The sequence below is a fragment of the Chiloscyllium plagiosum genome, chromosome 28 (assembly GCF_004010195.1).
Source record: "Chiloscyllium plagiosum isolate BGI_BamShark_2017 chromosome 28, ASM401019v2, whole genome shotgun sequence".
NCBI lineage: Eukaryota > Metazoa > Chordata > Chondrichthyes > Orectolobiformes > Hemiscylliidae > Chiloscyllium > Chiloscyllium plagiosum.
The window spans coordinates 30,993,304-31,017,555 of record NC_057737.1 but is presented as its reverse complement, the minus strand read 5'-3'; the positions used below and the strand labels follow the sequence as shown (position 1 = coordinate 31,017,555).

At 40.8% G+C, this 24,252-nt stretch overlaps 1 protein-coding gene across 1 annotated transcript in view; it reads left to right on the top strand.

Moving 5' to 3' along the window:
• The window catches only part of LOC122564218 (calcium-binding protein 8-like), a 147,137-nt gene extending 126,416 nt beyond the window's left edge, over nt 1-20,721 (top strand). Inside the window, exon 5 of the mRNA XM_043718914.1 lies at nt 20,656-20,721. Within this exon, the coding sequence (XP_043574849.1) occupies nt 20,656-20,721 (66 nt within the window). The remainder of the gene's footprint in view (nt 1-20,655) is intronic.
• The last annotated feature ends 3,531 nt before the right edge of the window (nt 20,722-24,252 follow it).

Here is a 24,252-nt window from a genome sequence, read left to right as displayed (position 1 = left end):
GGGTGGGAGATCTCCTGAGGTGATGAGGGTCTGTATGGTCTTGGAGATGATGGTTTGGTGATGGGGGGTGGGTTCATGGTCAAGGGAGCAGTAGGAAGAGGTGTCCTCTAGTTGGCCTACAGCCTTTCACATGCTTGATGAAGTGATCTGCCTGCAGTGGCTGTTTGCTGTTGGCCAGCTAGCTCGGGGACACAACTGTTGCCTGGTTCTATTCCTATCTGTTTAACCAGGGCCAGAGAATAATCTTCAGTGGCTTGCTTTTCCTGCACCATTATCTCTGATGTGCACTAAAGGTCTTTCCCTAACCCCCTCCTATTTTCCATCTAGACACTGCCCCTTGATGACATTCTCCAAAGCATCAGTTTACATGCGTATGCTGATGGCACCCAGCTCCAGCTGTTATTTGTGGGAACTTGCTGTCTGCAAATTGCTGTATTTTCTACTTTAAAACAATAGCTACACTTCAAAAGCTGTTAGAGTCATAGAGTCATTCAACATGGGAATAGATCCTTCGGTCCAACTAGTCCATGTTCACAAACTGAACTAGTCCCACCTGCCTGCGTTTGGCCCATATCCCTGCAAGCCTTTCTTATTCATGTCCCCAGATGTCTTTTAAATGTTGTAACTGTACCTGCATCCACCATTTTGTCTGGCAGTACTTTCCATGCACGAACCACTCTCTGTGTAAAATAGTTGTCCCTCGTCCTTTTAAAATCTTTCTCCTCTCATTTTAAAAATATGCCCCCTATTTTTGAACTTATCACCTTCGGGAAAAGAGCTTTGCTATTCACCTATGTATGCCCTTCATGATTTTATAAATCTCTATAACGTCAGCCCTCAATCTCCTGTGCTCCAGTGAAAAGAGTCCCAGCCAATCCAGCCTCTCCTTGTAACTCAAACCCTCCATTCCTGGCAACACCCTGGTAAATCTTTTCTAAATGCACTTCCGATAACAGGGCAACCAGAATGGCCTGTCTGTAATTTGCTTTGAGGCATTCAGTGCTATGAAAGGTGCTATATAAATGCAAGTTTCTTTTTTTCTCCTCTGTGTTTATCTTTCTCTTGTTTAATCTATTTTGAATTTTGTATCATCTTTAAACTTTGAACTTACACCTTCATATCCAGGTCAAGTTCAATCCTGTGTCCAGGGACCAGTTGCTCAAATCTACCTTGATAGTTGGACTCCGGGGATGGTAGCTTAAAGAGGGTTGCATACAGCTGCTATCTGACATTTAATAATTCAACCCAGCTTACGTTTGTTGGAACCCGTGCTGTGGTATAATACAACAAACTGTTGCACAAAGGAGCAAATGGATCAAGCAGTGTTAGAATTGGAACGGTCAATTGAATGGAGTGTCACAAAAGTTGAGAAGTGCAATACTGGGAATGGTGGAATGCTGAAATAAAAACAGAAAATGCTGCAAATACTCAGCAGGTCAGGAAGCATCATCTGGGGTGGGGAAAAAAGGTTTAATTTTAGATCAATGACCTTTCATCAGGAGAACTCTCCTGATGTTTATCGATTATTGCAATGGATCTTTTGTATGGGGCAGACAATGGTTCAGTTTAAACCTCAGTGTAGCATTCTCTCAGGATTGCAGAATCTCTCAAGTAAGACTTAAAACCCTTTTGATGCAAAGTCATTGACCTAAAAGACTATCACTGTTCTCTTTCCACAGATGCTAGCAGACCTATTTATGAACATAGTATTTTTAAATAGTGAGTTCATCAATAGACATGTAACATTTTTATTTCACGTTGACATTGATCCTGCATTTCCCCATGGTGGATACTGGATAGATTGGCCTGGATGACATAAGGTGGTGGTTGGGGTGAGCTTGGGTTGGCATGAGTAGGTACTAGAGGAAAGTGAGGACCGCAGGTGCTGGAGATCAGAGTCACGAGTGCGGTGCTGGAAAAGCACAACATGTAAGGCAGCATTTGAGGAGCAGGAGAATCAATGAGAATGAGTTGGTACTACATTGGCATGGCTCCTTAAAGGGCCATAGGAGGTGATGGATGGATGGGTATAATTTGGAGTAAAGGTAATGAGGGGTGAAAGAGCTGGCAGGGACATAAGATGATTTGTCAGGTTTGGGATTGTATGGGGAGTGACGGGGTGTGTGGCCTGGAAGCTTGTTTATCATTTTATTGTTTTCTTTACAGGTGCCTTGAAACAGCTTAATTCTATATTCTGTGTCCGCCACTAAGCTGTTTCTGGAGGTGATGGGCCTGATTTCCATTAAACTCCCCTGTTCATCCTCCCCAACCCCCATCATCATTGGAACAAAAATCTCACCGTCTGTGCCACTTCCCTCAGAATTTAGGCCATTGTATGAGGTGCCACATTTTGATTGAGATCTTTATCTGCGGCCATTCGTGTGTAGTGCAAAGGAAATTGTACTTTCACTCTTAGGGTAGCATTGTAACAGGGAACTATGTCAAAGTGACATAGTTAGATCACATGGAATTGAAACCTGGTTCTGTAGGGCTCCCAGTAAGAGGTCCTCTCTTACCATCCTTCATACATTCTCCTACCCATTAAAAAACCTCTTGTTGTTCACTCAGAAGAAAGTTGATCTTACATGGTGGCAACAAAGACCATTTCAATGGAACCAGAGGTGAGTGGTAAGCACCTGAAGTGAAGCCCTGTGATGTTAGACCGTGAGGTGATTTTGGCAATCCAAACCCAGCTGGATAAATACAAACTAAAACTCCGCAGTGGTCAGATCTGGTTAGTGATAGCTTCGAGGCATACCCAGGCACCGAACCAAGCATTGGGAAAGCTTACACAGAAGGTAAGGAAAGATTGGGATTAGCAGCAGCAAGAAATCAGATGGGCATTACCTAGTACTTATATGGCACAAATATTGCTTTACACTGTCAGCCCAAGCCTGAATGCTGTCTGTTGAAACACACTGCTTTATTATCTGAAGATATTGAAAGTGGAATTTGAAAGCTGTGTAATCATTAGCAGAATAAAATCCTAGCAGGCTGACTTTCCCTTTGATACCTGCACTAGCAGACACTTTGTAGGGAGGGATGTGGAGGTTATATGCTACTGGTTAAATGGGATTACATTAAAGAATTTCTGGTGGAATCGGGTGTAGATGCAGGGAATGTCACCTTTACTGTCAGCATATCGACTGAGCATGTGTAAACAGAGCTAGATCATAGTAAGGTTCAAATGGAAATAGACCCTGAGTTTGGAGAGCTGTGAATAGGAGAACCTCTGTAATCCTCCTATGTTATGTTCAACAAAGAGTAAATCTCACCTATTCTGCAGCCTGTTCTGAGATAAAATATTCCATGGCCAGATTTGAAGAGCAGACTGTTGATTATGATACTGGTTCTGGAAAGCATTAATGATCAAACTGCATTAAGCTCCACCCAGTCTGTTGATGTCACACAGTCTTTGGGTGGAAAAGAGGCAGTATAGAATGAGGCTCCATGGAGACAAATGTTTCAATTTTGGCTCCTGTTGGTCATTGGATTATGCCTAACTAGTTAATGCAAGGTTTGTGAAGGTTTGTAGCTCAGGTTGAAGTTTAGGGTGTAGGTTTGCTCGCTGAGCTGTAGGTTTGATATCCAGACGTTTCATTACCTGGCGAGGTAACATCGTCAGTGGTGACCTCCAAGTGAAGCGAAGCTGTTGTCTCCTGCTTTCTATTTATATGTTTGTCCTGGATGAGGTTCCAGGGGTTTGTGGTGATGTCATTTCCTGTTCGTTTTCTGAGGGGTTGATAGATGATATCTAGATCTATGTGTTTGTTTATGGCGTTGTGGTTGGAGTGCCAGGCCTCTAGCAATTCTCTCTGGCTTGTCTTTACTTAGCCTGTCCCAGGATAGATGTGTTGTCCCAGTCGAATTGGTGGTTTTTTTCATCCGTGTGTTGGGCTACAAGGGAGAGAGGGTCGTATCGTTTTGTGGCGAGCTGGTGTTCGTGTATCCTGGTGGCTAACTTTCTTCCTGTTTGTCCTACGTAGTGTTTGTGGCAGTCCTTGCATGGAATTTTAGCCAGACTACTAAGACCCCTCGGAATCCTAGTAGCATACAAAGATTCTGAGGGGTCTTAGTAGTCTGGCTAAAATTCCATGCAAGGACTGCCACAAACACTACGTAGGGCAAACAGGAAGAAAGTTAGCCACCAGGATACATGAACACCAGCTAGCCACAAAAAGATACGACCCTCTCTCCCTTATAGCCCTACACAAGGAAGAAAAAAAAACACCATTATCCTGGGACAGGCTAAGCAAAGACATGCCAGAGAATTCCTAGAGGCCTGGCACTCCAACCACAATGCCATAAACAAACACACAGATCTAGATACCATCTATCAACCCCTCAGAAAACGAATAGGAAATGACATCACCACAAACCCCAGGAACCCCATCCAGGACAAACATATAAATAGAAAGCAGGAGACAACAGCTTCGCTTCACTTGGAGGTTGCTACTGATGATGTTACCTTGCCAGGTAATGAAACGTCTGGATATCAAACTTACAGCTCAGCGAGCAAACCTACATCTAACTAGTTAATATATTTTGTACCTATTGCTATCATATAATAAACAACTTGCCTGTTAAACAAGTGCCTGTTCTCATTAAAATTCATTAGTGTTGAATCCTCTGCAACTGCTAATTAGGTAGGTGCTTAGACTCAGCTGAGCAATGACAATTGTCCCCTCATGTGCTTTTGGCTTAACTTGGCTTACTTTTGTTCATAAAAATAATGGAAAATAGGATTGAATATGGCACTTTTCCCTGACCACAAGTGAGGTCAGTTGTTGATGCTGCAACATAGGACACAAGAGTTCACTAGTGTCTTAGCCTACATTTATATTCAGTTAATGCCATTAAAACAAAATGATGGACTGTGGCATCCTCTTCATCAAATCAAGAGGGCAGATGGTACCTCAGTTTAATGTCTCATAAGAAAGAAGGTATTCTCCTTCATTACATTGAAATCCATCGATTTCAATAGATTTTCAATAGATTCAATTCAAAGAATGATATAACTGCCTTGGAAAAAATCGGACTGTAAATTTTCTGGGGTCATGCCAAGGATTATAGGTTAAGGCCTTTTTCACTGAAGTTGAGATAGGATCTTCTTTATTATAGATAAATACTTTGCAATCAATTTCTTTCTGTTGGTCAGCGAGACATGAATGAAACTGCACAAAATTAAATACTGACAGAGGGTTAAAGTGGAAATTAGAAATAATATGCATGAGCAATTTCAATGGAATGTGCAATCAATTCTCTCCTCCAAAGTCTATAAATTATTTTAAATGAAAGAGTTGCTTGAAAAGGCAGAAAGGAGTTGGGAGTGTGAATAACAAACTAAGATTAGTGACTCATGATTCTGAGCTTTCCTCAGAAAGCCTTCTCTGCTCCAATGTTCCAGAAATTCTCATTCTCAGCTTCTTCATTTCTGTAACTAAAATTGTAGCTCCAGTAATAGCGTAATGGACAATCCCTTGGAAGAGAAAAGCAAAGAACATGTACGACATGGACCAATTGCACCCCTATTGTTTGCATGAATTTAATGTTTAATATCAGACATTAATGTTGTTTAACATCACACATTCAAGTCCGTTAATTGTTCTATGTATTTCTAATATTTTCTCTCAGTTGATAGGTTGAGTGTTCATATAGCATCAAGCATCGGAATATATAATCCTGTGACATGATTATATTGACGCAATGCAGTAGTTTCATAGTTTTCTACTGTGGTCCTGATTACATCTTGACACTAAAATTTATTCTAAGTCCCTGAAGCTTTGAAATGCCTTTATTGTTCAGAGGTTCAGGAGACTATTTTATTCTACTGCTCCGCTTCATAAACTTGTGACAGCAGTAATTATTTCCAGTTCATTTGGAATACATTATTATGAGAGCAAGTCTTGAGATCATTATAATCTGTAGCTGGATTTTTACATTTTCATTTGTATCCAACAACTGGTAGTATTCTTGAGGACATCTGTGTCCACGGGAGTGTAAATTACACAAAGACTGGGAGGTTTGTTGTAAAATGGAGTTTTGCATTGCTGACTGAAGCGAGTGATCAGAAATTATATCATTGCTTATTTCAGTAAATAAGATTCATATGTATATGGCATTTGGGAATAAGCTAGTCAGGGGACTTTAACCAGTATTCAAACATCTTCTAAAAACAATGAATTTGCAAATTGTTTCTTTCGGAAGGGTTTCTGTGTTTTTTCTGTGATAATTAATTTTACTTGTTAACTGTGACACTATCTGTCCAGTTGTCTGGAAACATTGAGAACACACATAATATCAGATGCTTCAGTGGTATCATTGTTATGAATTAACAATGGCTGGATACTGCACTTGAAATGAGCATGTTGAATTTTCTGAGCCTTACTATTGTCATGTTGTTGTATTCATGAGCTTTTATTTATTCATTCATGGGTGAGCATCAATGGCAAGACCAGCATTATCATTCATCCCTAATTGCCCTTGAGAAGATTGTGGTGACGCTTCTTCTTAAACTGTTGCTGTCCACGTGCTTTAGGTACACCCTCTGTTAGAAAGGGAATTCTATGACCTTGACTCAGTGACAGTGAAGGAACGGAGATACTGTTCCAAATCAGAATGGTGTATGTTTGGAGTGGAACTTGGTAGTCCCATCTATCTGCAGCCCTTATCCTTCTTGATGTGGAGACTGCAGGCTTGCAAGGTGCTGTCAAAGGTGCTTGGTCTGTTCCTGCATGACTTTTTTGAGGATGGTATACATCGCTACAACTGTGCACAATGGTGAGTATTTAAGGTACCAGCCTGGGTACCAGTCAAGTGATCTGCATTGTCCTGGATGATGTCTAATTGTTAGAGTGTATATTGGAGCTGCATTCATCCAAGCAACTGAAGGTATGTCATCATGTTCCTGACTTGTGGCATGTGGATGGTAGACAGGTACTGGGGAGTCAGGCATTGAGTTCCTTATCACAAAATGCTTAGCCTCAAATGCATTTTTGCAATCACACTACATATGTGGCTCGTTGAGTTTAGTTTCTGGGCAGTGGTAAGCCCAGGATATTGATAATAAAGGATTCAGTGATGCTGATACTGTTAAATGTAAACAAGAGTTATGGGAGATGGTCATTGCCTGGCACATGTGTAACATAGATGTTACTTGCCACTGATCTATTCAAGCCTTAATATTTGGTCCTGCTGCAGTTGGTCACGGATGACCTTAGTAACTGATGAGAAATCGTGATTGGTACTGAATGGTATGTGATGGATCAGCAATGGATATCTCAGTTTTGACCTTAAGATGGAAGGATGATGTTGATATTGTGAACAGGGCAATTTGGGCATGTTTCAAGACTGCTGGAGCTGCAGCATCTGTAACTGGAACAGCTTAGCTACGGCTCTGTCTAGTTTAGGAGTACAAATCTTCAGTACTTCATCTGGGTGATGTCAGAGTTCAGAACCTTTGATGTATCTAGTACCTTCAGCAATTTCCTGACCTCGTGTGTGATTCGTTTTCTGTGAATATTGCCATCAGTGATGCTTGGAATGACAGAGGCAGAGAAGGACATATAGCTGCCACTTCTGGGAGATGATGGTTGTAAATGTGACAGCTTTGCCTTTTACATTGAGGTGGGAGGCTCCTCCCATCACTGAGGATGGGGATATCTGTGGAGCTGCAGTCTCCAATTAGCTGTTTAATTGTTCATTACCATGCACAACTGATGGCTGCATGTGACAGGCCTCTGAAGCTTAGGGCTGATCTGCTGTTTGTGGATTCACCTTATCACATTATTTTCATGGCTTCCATCTATTGTTGTCTAGCATTTATGTATCCGTATTGTAGCTTCACCAAGTTGTCATTTCAATTTTAGGCATGCTGGTGCTGCTTCAGGCATGCAGCCCTGTGCTATTTATTGAGGCAGGATTGATAACCTGGCTCGATGGCAATAGTTAAGTAGGGAATGGTGTGGTTACAGATGTTGGTCAAATATAATTAGGCTACTGCTCATGGCCCCCAGTGCCACATTGAGTTGCTAGGTCTGTTTAGAATCTCTCAGATTTAGCACAATGGTACAACCCCAAAGACAAAAGGGGGTAACCTCAGTGTGCTGGGACATCATATCCACAAGAAATGTGTGGTGCTCTCTTTTACCATGGACGGATGCCTCTGTGACAGGTTGATAGGTGAGGACAGGGCAAATAGATCTGTCCTTGTTGATTCTGTCACAACCCCAACTGGTGGTAGATCACTTTGTGCTGAGCATGTCAACGTAAATTAATAAGATAATAAGCAGGAACTTCAGATTGTTGTTCACTGAATCCTGAAGGTTTAATCAATCATGAAACTCCATTCTGAAGGATCTTTGAGTGTTAGTTGTGGCTAGGTGTTAGCACTCAGTCAGTCAAAGTAGGCAAATTAAAATTCCACACCAGAAACTTGAGCACAAAATCTAGGCTTACACTATACCATTGCATTGGGGGAGCGCTGACCTGTCGGAGGTGCTGTATTTTGGCTGAGACATTAAACTAAAATGTGCAGGTTAAAGACTTCAATCAAGAGTGGTGGTGCCTGCTCCAACTTTGAAGAACAGCCGCAAAGATTTTCCTGATGAATATTTATCTTTCAATCAATAGTACTCAGATTATCTGCTCAATGCTTTTCATAGGATCCAGCTGTGTGTAAATTGACCATCAGGTTTCCAATGTTGCAACAGGCAATACAATTCAAAGATTCATTGCCTGCAAAACATTTTAAGGCACACACGGAGTGAGAAGGTGCTATGTAAATTCTTTCCTTTTATTGATCTGAAAGTTAAGTAATTACATATAATGCGCCATTGTATTGAGCAGTCCTCGGTTTAACTTGGGGAAATTTTGCCTGAAAGTAGGTCATATATTGCCTTTTGCTCAGTAATATAAACCAACATTTTTATGTTTTAGAACAAAATATCATAATAGATATGTTTCAATAATTATTATTGTTTGTAAGTAATATTGTATAGGCCTGAATTAATTGGCATTAACAATTAACAATTAAAATGGCCAATAAAAAGTGATGGTTGCTGCTCCATTTCTCACAGCACTGATGAAAGTGTTCAATTAGAAACTAATAAAAACTTTATCAAAGACTACAATGCTGACAAACCAGTAAATACTTCCATATATGCCATTGCAAACAGAAAATTATTGCCTGCCTGCTCATAATTATTTACTAAAACCAAACTCAGAGAAGTCCCAAAATTAGCCACTTTGATTTTTATCGTCTTCCGTACCTTGGACAATGTGTGTTTATAGGATGGAAGCAGTTTAATTGAATAACTTAAAGAGGGTTAAGAGCATGCAACAATTTTTGGGTTTCTGTGCATCTGTATTTGCTTTGATGTTGACTAGTTATGGCACAAATAGTAGTTTATGGCCCAGAATTTTCTTCTCATTTACATTTCTGTGTTATTGGGGCAGATGGAGATGTTCTTCAGAACACCCACCAGTTCTTCTGTTAAGATCATTCTCAGGAAATAATGCAATATCCCACTGTAATTTAAGACAGATCCATTCCTTTACATACACCAGTGTCCCATGGGATAGCATCAGGAGAACTGTAAACTGTTCATATGTTAACATCTCAGTGTGATCTCAGGTAAGTTGTCAGCTACTGATATGCATGTGCAGTACAGTGTAATGTTTAAGCTGTACAAATGATTGATTAGTCTATCGATAAAATTTGTACATTGTTGGGTCCTTTATCTCAGGAAGCATTTCTTGGACTTGGAAAGGTATAGGAGCAGCCCACAGAGGTAATGCAAGGAATCAGAAACATTATAATTAAACAGCAGTGAGGACCTGGAGCACTTTTTACAAGAAAATTTAAGGTTAAAAGAAATCATGAGAATTGAGGGATTTTACCAAGGTAAATGAGAAAAGCCTACACCCCCAAGTTAGTGACTCAAGAACTAGACAACATTAAATTTAAGACTGAGAAATGAGATTTGGAAGATTCTTTTTATAACAGACTTAGAATATTCCTCCAGAAAAATTGGTCAAAACAGAATTATAGAGTTGTACAGCACGAAACAAAACCTTCAGTCCAACTCATCCTTGCTGACCAGATATCCTTAATGAATGTTGTCCTATTTACCAATATTTGGCCCACATTCTTCTAAACTCTTCCTAATCATGTACCTATCCCGATGCCATTTAAGTGCTGTATTTACCAGCCTCCACCACTTACCCTGGCAGCTCATTCCATATACACACCACCCTCTGCATGAAAACGTTGCCCTTAGGTCTCTCTTCTATATTTTCCCTCGCACCTTAAATCTATACCCTCTGGTTTTGGACCCCACGACTCTGGGAAAAAGTCACTGGCTGTTCACCCTATCCGTGCTCCTCTTGATATTATACACTTCTATAAGGTCAGCCCTCAATTTCTGACTTTCGAGAGAAAATAGCCTCAGCCTATTCAGCCTCTCCCTACAGCTCAAACCCTCCAACTCTGGTAACATCCTGGTAAATCTTTTCTGAATGCTTTCAGATTTCACAACATCTTTCCTAGAGCAGGGAGACCAGAATTGAATGCATTATTCCAAGAGTGGTCTAAACAATGGAGAAAATAGCCTCAGCCTATTCAGCCTCTCCCTACAGCTCAAACCCTCCAACTCTGGTAACATCCTGGTAAATCTTTTCTGAATGCTTTCAGATTTCACAACATTTTTCCTAGAGCAGGGAGACCAGAATTGAATGCAGTATTCCAAGAGTGGTCTAAACAATGTCCTGCAACATAATATCCCAACTCCTGTACTCATTAAAAGCAATTGGACCAAATATATGTGTTACAAAAAAGAGTTGGAGTCTCAAATTTAGTGGATAGTTGGAGTTGTCATAGATGTGATGTGCTGGGAGAGCAGCACAGCAATGGGAAATGCTTCTTTCCTGTTTGCCAGGCCATGGAGGTTTCAGGATCATTGCATGAGCGGTCATAATCCTCACTAGCCAGGGCTGGGAATCTGTCCTTGTGAGGGTTGGGGAGGTGACTGTTACATACCCGACCATCCATCCTGGCCCCTTTCCTCTTATTACAGGCTGTTATTCCTGCAATGAAAGAAAGAGAGGGATTGAATGGGATGAAAGAGAGCAGCACAGCAGTTGGTGCAAGTCGAGGAAAGGTGGTGAGTGAGAGTGATTGGCAGCACAGAGACCACACTGGGTTAGGAGAGTGGAGGGACTAGGTGGGTGAGAGCGAGTGAGTAAAGATGCTGCATGCAATAGTGAGGGTCGTAGAACATGAGCCTTGGTGGAAGATGGGCGTAGCAGCAGCGATGGAATGAGTGAGAGATAATGAAGAGAAGAGTGTCGCACTTAATCTGTTTGCTGAGTGTTCCTCCAGACTGTGAATAACAACACTGACTTGGACTAGGCTGGCAGGCTCTGCTGCTGTGTCTCCTCTGCTGGTCCTCCTGTGGGGGCAGAAGATGACCTTCCTCTGCATCACTCTGTTACCAGCACTTCCAGGTGCCTGTTTGCGAAGGTGGGTGCCAATTTCCCCTTGTCTGATATGGCTGGATCATTTCACATGAAGCAGGCAGAGCAGCTGTGGACTGACAGCGAAGGATCTAGTGGAGAACTGCAATTGAAATATGCTCATGGCACAGGGTACCCCAGGAGGTCCTAGTAGTGGAGACTGGTTTTGTCTGTGGCAAGGTGGAGGATTTGACATGTGGGTCACCATCAGGTGCAGTGTACAGGTAATGAGGTGAGTTTGGGAAGATAGTGTTATGGAGCAGGCCAGAACCCCTCAAAATATTTTAAGAAGGTAGCCCAGATTCTAACCTTATTTTAAAGGCTGATGTTAACGTTCCAGATGCAATGTGACTGGTCAAACTACTTGACGCTAAGCAAAACACAAATTTTCTAAACACTGTCATTAAAATACAAACAAAAGAAAGAAAAATTTAGAATAAGTTAACTGTTGGAAAACTTAATTGAATAGTAGATAAGGTAACTATTACTAATTAACTGTCCCAGAACAGTAACATCCCATAAATACACCCCTTGACAAAAAGCCAAATTCAGACACACATCCTTCCATGTAGTTCTCCAATTCTGAAAGGCAAAACAGGACAAAATAACCTTTTAAAATGACAGCATTGTCACAATGGCATGAAACATTTCACTAGGCTTCACGGAGAGAAACCCTCCATGAAACTTGATCCAATTGACACTTATCGAATATCGATGGGTTAAATCATCTCCTTTGTATTGCTGTTCAAGTCTATGATTCTTTGATTATAAATACCAACTTGTGAAGCCATACAGAGAGGAGATTCCATGACAGAATTCCTAATTTGTGCTGAACTGGGCTAATTGGATCTGGCTGAGTGATACTGTGGGTTAAGAAAGAGTAAATCAGTCAGGGTTTCTTCTGCTGATCACTGCCCAGTAATAATTGTGGGCGACATTAGACTCCATGATTGGACTTGATTTGTGATAGCTTTCACAACTGAAAAGCATGAAAATACTTGATGTCCAAGCTCAAATAACTAATGCCAGATAGGTGTGGCACAGGACGACAGACAGTAACTGTGGAACTGGAAAGAATTAATAAGATTCATAGGAGTACTCTTGCTTGGGTTTAGTGGGTTGCTAACAGCCTCAAATTGGAGTCAGTGTTCCATCTTCCTCATAACACTGGTGATGCAACTAACTACGTAGTCAAAGGGATCTACAACTGAAATGTTGAAAGCTCCTGCCTGATTTGGGCAATATATATATTAAAAAAAAGGTTCTGTGACATAAGCCTCGATTCCCAGGTGACAGTGCTCCTCAGCAGAGGAGTACTAAGGTGGTTGAGGAATTGTTCTTGTAGCCCTCAGAGGAGCAAGAGTTGTATCTTCTGGACGTGTCAAAATAATCTGGCTCATGGTTGCCTGGGGTCCTCAATCCTTCACTCTTATGAATTTCTCACCCACCAATCCTTTCTTCATTACTTATTGTACCAGAGGTAGCTCTGGCCTATCTTTGTTTGCCATCTCACTTGGTTGCCATCACGCAGGCCATCTTGCAAATTTAAATGAGGATGGAGCCTCAAATTCACAAAGGGCTTTCAACATAAGGATGCGGACAGCAGTTCCATAACTAACAGCAATTGACTTGAGTGTCGTTGGATTGGGTGGAATAAAGAGGATAAATCAATAAACTTTAGGGGGGGAATGTGTAAGAATGAATGGCAGAAATCACTTTTGCAGTAATTTCACAAAAGATCAATTCTCACAATGTTCCTGACCAATCGGGAGCATGATGTCCTGATGTGAGAGGTCACAGTCAGTGACCTGACAGGAGCCTGGATTGTACTTTCACAGCAAGCTCAGGTTCTATTTCCATGGCAACTCATGATGTGTTGAATCACAATTGTTGGTCTGCATGGGAGGGATGGTTCACAATGAAATGTTCCTTTATGAAATCACCTTTATTTTTGACAGCGTCTATTGACAACTTGGTACCATTCCCTAAAACCGCTCAACTCTGCTGAGCCATTCTAAACCATGGCAGGGGGTCTCACAAACACACTGTTAACATAAGGGCAGAAATCTTCATTGCTGTCACAGCACTTCTGCAGTTCCTCAATGCAAAAAGGTATTTTAAAGAAGATTTACACTTTTATTTAAAAGATATGACGAATGTGAATTTAAAACAAATTCTCTGCTCACTGTTCAGAACTCTGAACAGGATGCATTGCTGTAAAATCCAATCTATAATTTGGATATTTTTCCACGTGAGCGCATGATAACATGCTGCTTCCATCTAACATCCTTTATGGACAGGTTTCTTAGTGGATGAAATCTCAAAACAAGCGCATAATTTAATGCTGCCTGCCAACTAATTTATCCAGATAATTACCCATTTAGACCATTTACTCGGGAAGCTGTTCTGCAACAACTTCAGACTTGAATTATACAGTATAATGAAAATTATATGCAAAAATGTCTACACCATCCCTATCATGGTCAAAACATCATTGATGCAAGGTAGATTTTTGATTTTAGATTAGATTGATGAAGGGCTTTTGCCTGAAACGTCAATTTTCCTGCTCCTCTGATGCTGCCTGACCTGTTGTGCTTGTTTCCAGCATCTGCAGTCCACACTTTTGCCTAGTAGATTTTTGATCTTGGTAATTGGGGTCGTAATGTCTCCATTTCACCTTATTCATCTTTACCAGCTTTCGTTTCTCAGATTTAGTGAAAAACTTCCACTACTTGTTTCTCACAAGTCTTCGCAAAGTTTAGCGAATAATTAGAGAATGATTCAATGTTTTTCCGTTCCCAGCTTCAGAATGAGTTGGCCCACCGTCTGCTTTTGTGAAGAAGCTCAAGTTTCACTTTGAGACATTGGGATCTCTTCCCCTGAATTTCCTTCCCCCTCTGCATTTGTTATGTTTCAAAATAATGACCCAGAATTTTCCTGCAAGATAGCAATGAGTTTAATGTGTAAATAATTCAGCAGTTTGTAGAGAGAAAGTGTTATTGCCTCTCATTTACCCCTATGTTGCAAACATGGCAGCTTGCTATTACCCACTTGTTATGTTTCAAGTAATTGCTATAGTTATAGCATTGCTGTAGTTGTGCTTTAAAGCAAGTTACACTACCACAGGAAACTAGGATTGGTACTTAATAACCTAACAGTCCGTTTAATCATGATATTTACAATCCTGTAATGCCTTCAGCCTCAAAAAGGAGCAGCTAAAACTCTAAAATATCATTTCTGCAGGTGGTGAATTGCTCCTACACGTTTTTTCTCACTTTTCATTTACCTCTTTTGTTTCTCTTTTAATGGACCTTTTCGTTCCTTAGTTTTCTCTTTCAGTATTGAATTTGAGTCTGATTCATCTTCGCTCATTGGCTGGATAGCTGCTTTCTGATGCTAGAGGTGGGGGTTCAATCCCTGTACCAGTTCATTGTTGCCCCTCACCTGAGGTGTGGTGACCATCAGATTAAACCATCACCAGTTATCTCTCTCTAATGAGGGTGTACTCATCTGAGATAGTGGTGGCTTTACTTAAATTCATCCTATTATATACTTAGTATAACTGTTTGTTTTGCTATTTTAAGTATCACTGATAAAGAAGACAGATTGTTGACTCTGTTTTGGGCCAAGGTTCCAGGTGTCCTATTACTTTCTCCATGCTGTTATCAAATTCCTCCTGGAGTCTGTGGCGTAAAATGTTTCTGGACTGAAGGGTGATGATAAAAAGCTACCAATGTGTGAGAGCCCTGCTCTGCCAAACTCTGGAACATCTTTATTTTTCAAGTTTTATTAGAGGAACTGTAATCTGATTTGGCGCAAGTAGAAATGTCTGAGAAAATTTCATTTACTTTTGAGTGTTGTGGTGAGATGTTCCTTCCACACTTTGTGAGGCTTTTCGGGAATATTAATTTCAGCATCCTTTCAAACCTTGCAGTTAGTTCAGAGACCCTGCCTGAAGATTTATTTGAGTAAAGTACATTGCTTTTGATATCTCGGCCTCCCATATAAATGGAACACATGGTTTTATTATTACTGCAGCTAGAGGTTGAGATCGATGAAGACTTGCAAAATCAGATTGCTCACTGTTGCTTGATTCTGTCATATTGGACTGAATGTGTTATGTTACTGTAATTGCCCTCCCTCGATATGGTGAAAAGGTTTGAGGCTCTGAAGATCCCTTGAGAAATGCCTTGAAATCTCTTGCTCCTGGTAGGGTCACCGATGTAATGAGACAATCTAGAATAAATTATTATTCAGTGTTACATGATTGCATAAGGAGCTCTGGATGGAAGCAGAAACTCGACCAGAATTGAACAGAATGAATGTAACTGCTAACTCATAAATAAAGAGTTGTATGAATTGACTCAGGAAACAGTACTTGGGACACTAAAGCCAGTTAGACCCTGAAATAATTGCACAGAGGCCAGTATTCCGTAAATCACCCTTTATGTACATGTGCTGGCTCAGAGCCGGTCCCTAGACTGAAGAGACCTTCTGAATCCCCTGTTTATATCTGTCAGCCAGGGTTCCCTGATCAGCCCAGGTTAACAGCCCCAATCAGGGATCTCATACTCACCAAGATCGATCTAGCCAGCCTTGTTCTAATCACTACAGACCCCGTACACATGATAAAACATGGGGATAGTGACAAAGGCAACAAAAGTTTAAACAGGTACTGAATGCTACTATTGAAGTAAACTTCATGGTCAAAAGGAAGAGAACATTTTTAAAGACCCACCAGGATTTACGAGGAACTTGCAGAAGCAGCAGAAAGCTGAAAACTAAGTGAGCAGATCAGACAGCAATTAGGTCCAGACCTGAAGCAGTAGACAAGCACATGCACACAGTTGAAGGAGCAACTCAAGGGTCCAAGCAAGGCTAATCTGCCACTTCCAGAGCTATTCCAGCCAATTGTAAATCAGGAGCAGCTCCTTGAGCCTGTTGCACCATTATGACTGATCTGATTGTTACCTCATTCCTGCTTATCTCTGATAACTTTCAAACCCTTGCTTAGCAAAAGCTTATCTACTTCTACCTTAAAAACATTCAAGAACTCAGCTTCAGGCACCTCTTTAGGAAAAAAGTTCCAAAGACTCAGAACCCTTTGAGAGTAAAATATTTGCCTGTTTTAAATGAGTGACCCTCGATTTTAAACAGTTACCCCTAGTTCTAGATTCTCCTACAAGAGGAAACAACTTCTTTATATCTATTCTCTCAAGATTTTAGATGTTTCAGTTGAGCCACCTCTTACTGTTGCAAGCTGCAGTGAATGTAAGCCTGACCTGCTCACCTTTCCTCATAACACAACCTCGCCATTCCAAGTATTAGTCAAGTAAACCTTCTCTGAGCCTCCAACACATCCTTTTGTAAATAAGCTGACCAGTACTCTGGATGCAAATTCACCAGTGCTCTGTGGAACTGAATCACAACCTCCCTACTTTTGTGTTTAATTCCCCACATGATAAATAATCACATTCTCTTAGCTTTCCCAATTACTTGCTGTATTTTGCACAATAACCTTTTGAGGTTCATGCACCTGGACAATCAAATTCCTCTGCATCTCTATGCTCTTTAATCTCTCACCATTCAGATGTTTTATTTTATTCTTCCTGCCAAAATGGGCAATTTCACATTTTCCCACAGAATACTCCTTTTGTCTCATCTTTGTCTACTCACTGAAACTATCATTATCTTTCATAACCTCCTTGTGACCTCTTTATGACTTACTTTCCTATCTGTCTTTCTGTAGCCAGCAAATTTGGGGGTCAGGCACTTGAGTTCCTTCATCTAAGATATTTGGAAAAGTTGTAAACTGTTGAGGTCCCAGTGCAGATTCCTTTGACTTGCCATGCATTGCACCTTGCCAACCTGAAAAAGACTCATTTACAAGTACTCTCTGCTTGCCCAATGTTCTTTTCATGTCAGGTAAAAGCAATGACTGCAGATGCTGGAAACCCGAGTCTAGATTAGAGTGGTCCTGGAAAAGCACAGCAGGTCAAGCAGCATCCTAGGAGGAGGAAAATCTACGTTTTGGGCAAAAGCCCTTCATCAGGAATACAGGCAGAGTGCCTGAAGGGTGGAGAGATAAATGCCCTGGGGTTGAAGTGTTCAGAGGCGGAAGATGAGGCGTTCTTCCTCCAGGCGTCTGGTGGTGAGGGAGTGGCAGTGAAGGAGGCCCAGGACCTCCATGTTCTCGGCAGAGTGGGAGGGGGAGTTGAAATGTTGGGCCACAGGGCGGTGTGGTTGATTGGCGCGGGTGTCCCAAATTCTTTTCATGCCAACATGCTACTGCCGACACCATGAACTTTTATTTTCTGTAATTGATGAACCACAGCAGATTTATGAGGTATAGAATAACTTCAGGCTGGGACAAAAATGGATAAAGGGACCAGGTTAGTACCTTTAAAGAGGAGCCATTGGGAATGATGAATTTGCAAAACAGGGCATTGACAGGAATTCTACACTGTATATAAAATTATTGATGGCTTTTGATGCATGCTTCAGTATGAAGAGAAATTTAAAGATAGAGGTGCAAAATTCAATTGGAGAGAACAGAAGCTCGCAGAAGCATGAATTCATTCACGAACAGCTTTTATAGGCAAGCAGAAAACTGAGTGTACAAGAGGCAGAGAAAGTACTAATTTGCCATACGATCATTGTTGGAAATTCGAATGAAGCCTTTTACAAGCCAGAGAGGATTTGACATGAGACAAAACAGTGCAGATTGCTAGTGAAGGAGAACCTTTGAGGAAAGGATGCTCACTTGAGGAGCAAGCGAAGCACCATGAAAAAAATCATATGAGGAGATTCCCTTTGTAAGCTGGAGGAAGGAAAGTAGGTGAAAACAAAATGGAAAACAAAATGTGCCAACAGCCATCTTGAGCTGTTTTGAGATGTGAATGGAACAAGCTGCAGAAACAGGATCATTGCCCAGCAGGGGGAGTAGAATGCCTTACCTGTGAGACATTTTTGAAAAGCTTGCAAAGTTCCATTACAGAATAGGATGAACAAATGAAGAAGTCTGTGAGAACAAAGCAGGTTCAAGAAATGGAAATACCATAAAACCTGAGCAGCACAATGAGCAAAGAAATTAACGACTCTGGGAGGGAATACTGGAGTGTCAAACTGGAAGTAAATGGGAACAACTGGATACTGGAAGATACTGGAGATAAACTGGATACTGGAGCAAGTGTCTCAGTGTTATCAGACCGGCTTAAAAGGCATAAAAATATTAAAACTTAGCCATTCTCAGTGAAACTTCAGGGGCATGACCCACAGCAAAACTCAGGTACAAGGGAAGAGAAATTACATAATCTCTTTTTTTTTGTCATCCATAATCTAGGATGTTCTCTATCAGGCTGGAGTGCATTTTTAAAGCTGAAATTAATTGACGAAGTCGATAAGATTGCATATACAGACGCGGAGAAAAGAAATTTCAAGATTATTTGTAGATTTAGAAAAATTGATTATAAATACCATATTACTCCCTGGGATTGTGCAAAATTAATATGCTTGGATATACCAAGGAAATGCCACAACTGGCCTTTGGCAGTGTTAAAGAAGTATAGATTCTGTGCTGAGGCAAGGATTGATTTCCACAGTTACAGTACTGACGAGGTGCTGTTCAGGAATATTGGTCTGAATGTTCAAAAAGCACCTCCTTCCTCCAGATCCATGTTTCTTAACTCTCAAATATTTAGTGTTGCAGCAGAAGAGAAAAATAATTCTTCCAAGACTTTCTGAAGCTCTCTTTGATCTGTGACAGCATTGATTTTTAGTAACTGAGAGCAGTTTGTTATCAAATGGGCAACGACCTGTCCAGCAAACTGATGAGTGACATCTTAATGTGACGCAGAACGTTAGCAGAGAAGGAACAAAATTGAAGTAAATCGTGCATTTTAGATCCCACTATTTCACAGACATCCTTCTACATGTGCTTAGAAATTTGTAAGTTAAGAGTTGACCTGTTCAGTTACATAGCAGAAACCCATGACCTTGGGTAGACCTCAAATGAGGGGCAATGCAAATAATTGAGCATTGGCATATTTAACTGTAAATGATGGTTGCCTGAGCTCTTGGGTCTGAACTATATCACTTTGTTAGTTTAATGAGTATCTTCTTCTTTATTTTTCTCTTCATACTGTGTGGCCAGTATTGGGGAGCATAATCCCAGGCAGATATTTCTGATTACTCTCACAAATAATAGTCACTTGGACAAGAAGGTGAGGTCCAATGTTTCATTTAACAGAAGTCTTATCAGTTGAGCATCGTAATAATGATACCTGAGAGACCTGGAGTACCTTAATCAGTCATGTATTTTTGTGTTAGTGTAGTTTTCAATGCTTCAAGGAAAGAGCTGTTGTTAGTAGCCTAGGTGAAATACCACTGCTTTTTTCAATAGTCATTCACAAGATGAGTGTGTCACTGGATAGGCCAGCATTTATTGCCAATCTCCAGTTGCTCAGAGGGCAGTTAAAGAGTCTGCCACATTGCTGTTATTCTGGAATTACATGTAGATCAGACAAGGATGGCAGTTTCTTTACCAAAAGGATATTAGCGACCTAGATGGATTTTTTTTCTCCTGATAATCAACAATGGATTCATGATCACCATTAAATAGAATTTTTAAAAAATTGAATTCAAATTCCACCATCTGCCGTGGTGGGATTTGAACCTGAGTCTCCAGGGCATTAATGGGTTTCTTGATTAACAGTCCATCACCAACACCACTTGGCTATCATCTCTACCTACTGTCACATCAGCTTTGAGGGTTAGGCCATTTTGTCACCCAAATTTGCCTCAAAAATATAGTGGTCTCAAAAAATCCACAGCCCTAGCTGATTGGAACCTGGTTTTTCAGTCTACAACTGAGGATACCGGGTGAATTTGAAATGGAATCACCATATGCCCCTTGCAAACCTATCAACATTAATGAGAGGGGATGAGGACTTACTTAGAAAATAAATGAAATTCCCAAGCTTTGAGACTTCTTAGGGCTTTCCAGGTGATTTTCTCTGGAATAGTGGATAGCTGAGTAGTGAATGTAGGGCTGATTTGAAAATTTGGACCCTTGTACTTTTATAAAGTTTCATCACAGTTCTCTTTGTATTAAGCTAATGGGTAGTTTATGTTTCCATCTAGCGATCCTTACTTCTGTCTGCTGTCAAAGTTTTGGGAATTCTGATGGATGCACCTTTCCCCAGCTAAAGAAATGCCAAGATATGACCTTTTCCTAACCCCTTAACCTATGGCAAGGTCAGGGGCAGATGCTATTGCTGAGGTGAGCTGTCCCACTGGGTTAATGTCTGGAAAAAAGTGCAGTTCTGGAGTTAGTTGACTTTCAGGACAAAACCTATGAAGGAAATGAAACAAAGTCTTCAAGCTGCACTCAGATTTTGTACCTGGCTTTATACACAAGACTCAGCCAAGAGATGGACCTGTATTCCAGATTTTCAAGACCCTTGTTCCTTCATTTAAAATAGAAGAAAAACTGAATGCCAAAACAGAATACTTCCTTGCTCTGAGCTCAGATAGAATAAAATATAACAAGCTTATCCCCCAATACCTGCATTAGTTTTCAAATTTTTCAATGAGTTGTACCCACTCTGTATCCAAGTATTACAAATAGATGAATGCACCTTTGAGAGTTTCAGTTATGCAGCTATTATGCACGACAGACTAATCCAGGGCTGAATCCTCAAACGTGAAGGTTCTGTCACTTCCTGTTTGTGATGTATTGTCCTCTGAAGGAACAAACTGCTGACATCACTTTATTCGCTCAATTATCCATTAGAGCGCACAGTAGGGAATTCAACCTCTTAAATTCACGCATAGCCATGTCTTAGTTGAGACCAGTTAGTGAACCTTGAGTTGTATTCAGAGATTTACAGATTGATATCATTTTCAGTAGAACTTCACAAAATTTATTTTTGAGTGCTCTGAATTCAGTGTCACCGATCGGTTCTTTATAATCCTGAATCATTATGATAGTGAACCTCTTGAATCTAGTGAATGCTGTCAGTGATTCAAGAACAGTGACTCTGTGGATCTTTGGTGGATCACTAAATTCTTCTTAGATAAAGCAAAATATACACGAGCAGTTAACTTAGGCTCGATGCCACCAGCCATTACTCTTTGGGATGAGCTGTTGGCATCAGGTGAAGTCAAAGGATGAAGCTCACAACTACAGGCCAATCACTTTAACCTCAATGGCAGAAATAATGATCTGAGACAAAATTAATAGTCACTGCCAAATGTGAATTGACTAAGGAGCTAGCACATTCTAGGTTTTGTTAAAGGCAAACTATGATTAACTAACTTAATTGAGTGTTTTGATAACCATAGAATCCCTACAGTGTACAAACAGGCCATTAAGTCCAACAAGTCCACACCAACCCACCAAAGAGTAACCCACCCATATCCATTTCCCTACCCTATTACTCTACATTTCTTCCTGACTAATGCACCAAACCTACACATCCCTGAATACTATGGGCAGTTTAGCATGGCCAATTCACCTAACTTGCACATCTTTGGATTGTGGGAAGAAACCTGAACATCTGGAGGAAACCCACACAGACACGGGGAGAACATGCAAACTCCACACAGACAGTTGCCCGAGGCGGGATTTGAACCTGGGTGCTGTGAGGCAACAATGCTGACCACCGTGCCACCCATAAAGGCAGATGAAAGGAATGCGGTTGTTATGGTATATATCAACTTCGAAAAGGTGCTTCTAAAATATGAAGGGTTACATAATAAGCTTGTCAGCAAAGTTAAAGCTCATGGAATAAAAGGAAGAACGACCACATAATGCAAGTTCTTGAGTGACTAGGAATTATTGTTTGTTGAACCAGAGAAAGGAATACAGTGAGATTTTCCAGGGTTATGTACAAGGACCACTGCATTCCTTGAGAATATATTAATGACACAGACTTGGGTGCACAGAGTGCAATTTCATAACTCGCTGATGACCCAAAGCTTGGAAGTCGTGTGAACCACACAAGGATGAAGATAGACTTAAAGAGACATAGTTTGGTGGAGAGGGCTGATACATGGCAGATGACATTTAATGCAGAAAATTGTGTGAAGTTATGCATTTTGATGGGAAGAATAAGGAGAGGCAATAAGAACTAAAGGATAATTGGAAAGGGAGTGCAGATTAGATTAGATTACATTACATTACAGTGTAGAAACCGCCCCTTCGGCCCAACAAGTCCACACCGACCCGCCGAAGCGAAACCCACCCATACCCCTACCTTTATCCCTTACCTAACACTGCGGGCAATTTAGTATGGCCAATTCACCTGGCTCTGCACATCTTTGGACTGTGGGAGGAAACCGGAGCACCCGGAGGAAACCCACGCAGACACGGGGAGAACGTGCAAACTCCACACAGTCAGTCGCCTGAGGCGGGAATTGAACCCGGGTCTCTGGCATGTGAGGGCAGCAGTGCTAACCACTGGAGATACACATAAATGACTCATTGAAGGTAGCAATGCAGGTTGAGAAAATGGGTGAAAATACACATGGGACCCTAGGCTGTATTAAAAGCAGACATAGAGTATGAAAGGAAGGAACTTATGACTAATCTTTATAAAACATTGGTTTGGCCTCTATTAGTGTATTGCGCTCAATTATAGTCACTGCACTTTAAAAAGGTTGTTAAGGCTGTAGAGAAGGTGCATAGAAGATGTATGAGAATGATTCCAGAAATTGTTCCAGGGATCAGGAAACTTTAGTTATGAGAATAGATTACACAAGATGAACTCATTCTTCTTCGAATAGTTTGCGAAGTAATTTAGTCAAAATGTTCAAAGGCATGGAGCATCAATGAGTATAGATAATGAGAGGCAAAGGGGTCAAGAACCAGAAGGCACTGATTTGAAGACCTTATCAAAGCTGATGTGAGAGAACTTTGCTCAGTAAGTGGTTAGAATTCAAAATGTAGCTCCTGAAAAATGTGACAGAAGCAGATTCATTTCTGTCTTTCAAGAGGGAATTAGATACGCTCCTGAAAATTAAACAATAGCAAAGCTGGAGTGAATGGTTAGCAGAAGGAGACTGACAGACAGCCAGCGTAGCTGGCCTGGTTCTGTGCCAGAACCATTATGATTCTATGATCGAGTCTTTGGAAGATAGTGTGCTGTTGCCTTTGAGTCCTTACTCTGTAGATTTAGTAAGATTGCATTCACTCAACACTTTGGAACCAGAAACAGAAGGGTGTCCCAACATGGAGCCTGGAGCACTTAAAAAACAAACTTCCATTGCATTCTAGCCTTTGGGGAATGGTAGCATATGGTTTTGTTAGTGGACTTGTGAATTCAGAGACAAATGATCTGTTGATATGAGTTTACATCATACCTCAGCACCTCAAGAATCAAAATTGTGTTAAGGCAATAAATTTTCAATGCAAAGTTAGTATCAGCAATGATCACCATTAAGCAACCAAATTCTTGTAAAAACTCATTTTGTTCACTGATTTTTTTTAGGAAAGGAAATCGGCTGCTTTTACTCAATCTAACTTATATAATTCAAAGCTTCCATGTCATGCAACATCCTAGGTAATCTCTTCTGAACACCATCTAGCTTAATAATATCCTTTATGTTTCAATAATGTCACCTCTCATTTTTCTAAACTCCGATGAGTACAGGCCCAACTTACTCAATCTCACCTCATAAGACAGTTCCTCTATACCCAGAACCAGCTGAGTGCCTCCAATGCCAGTATCTCTTTTC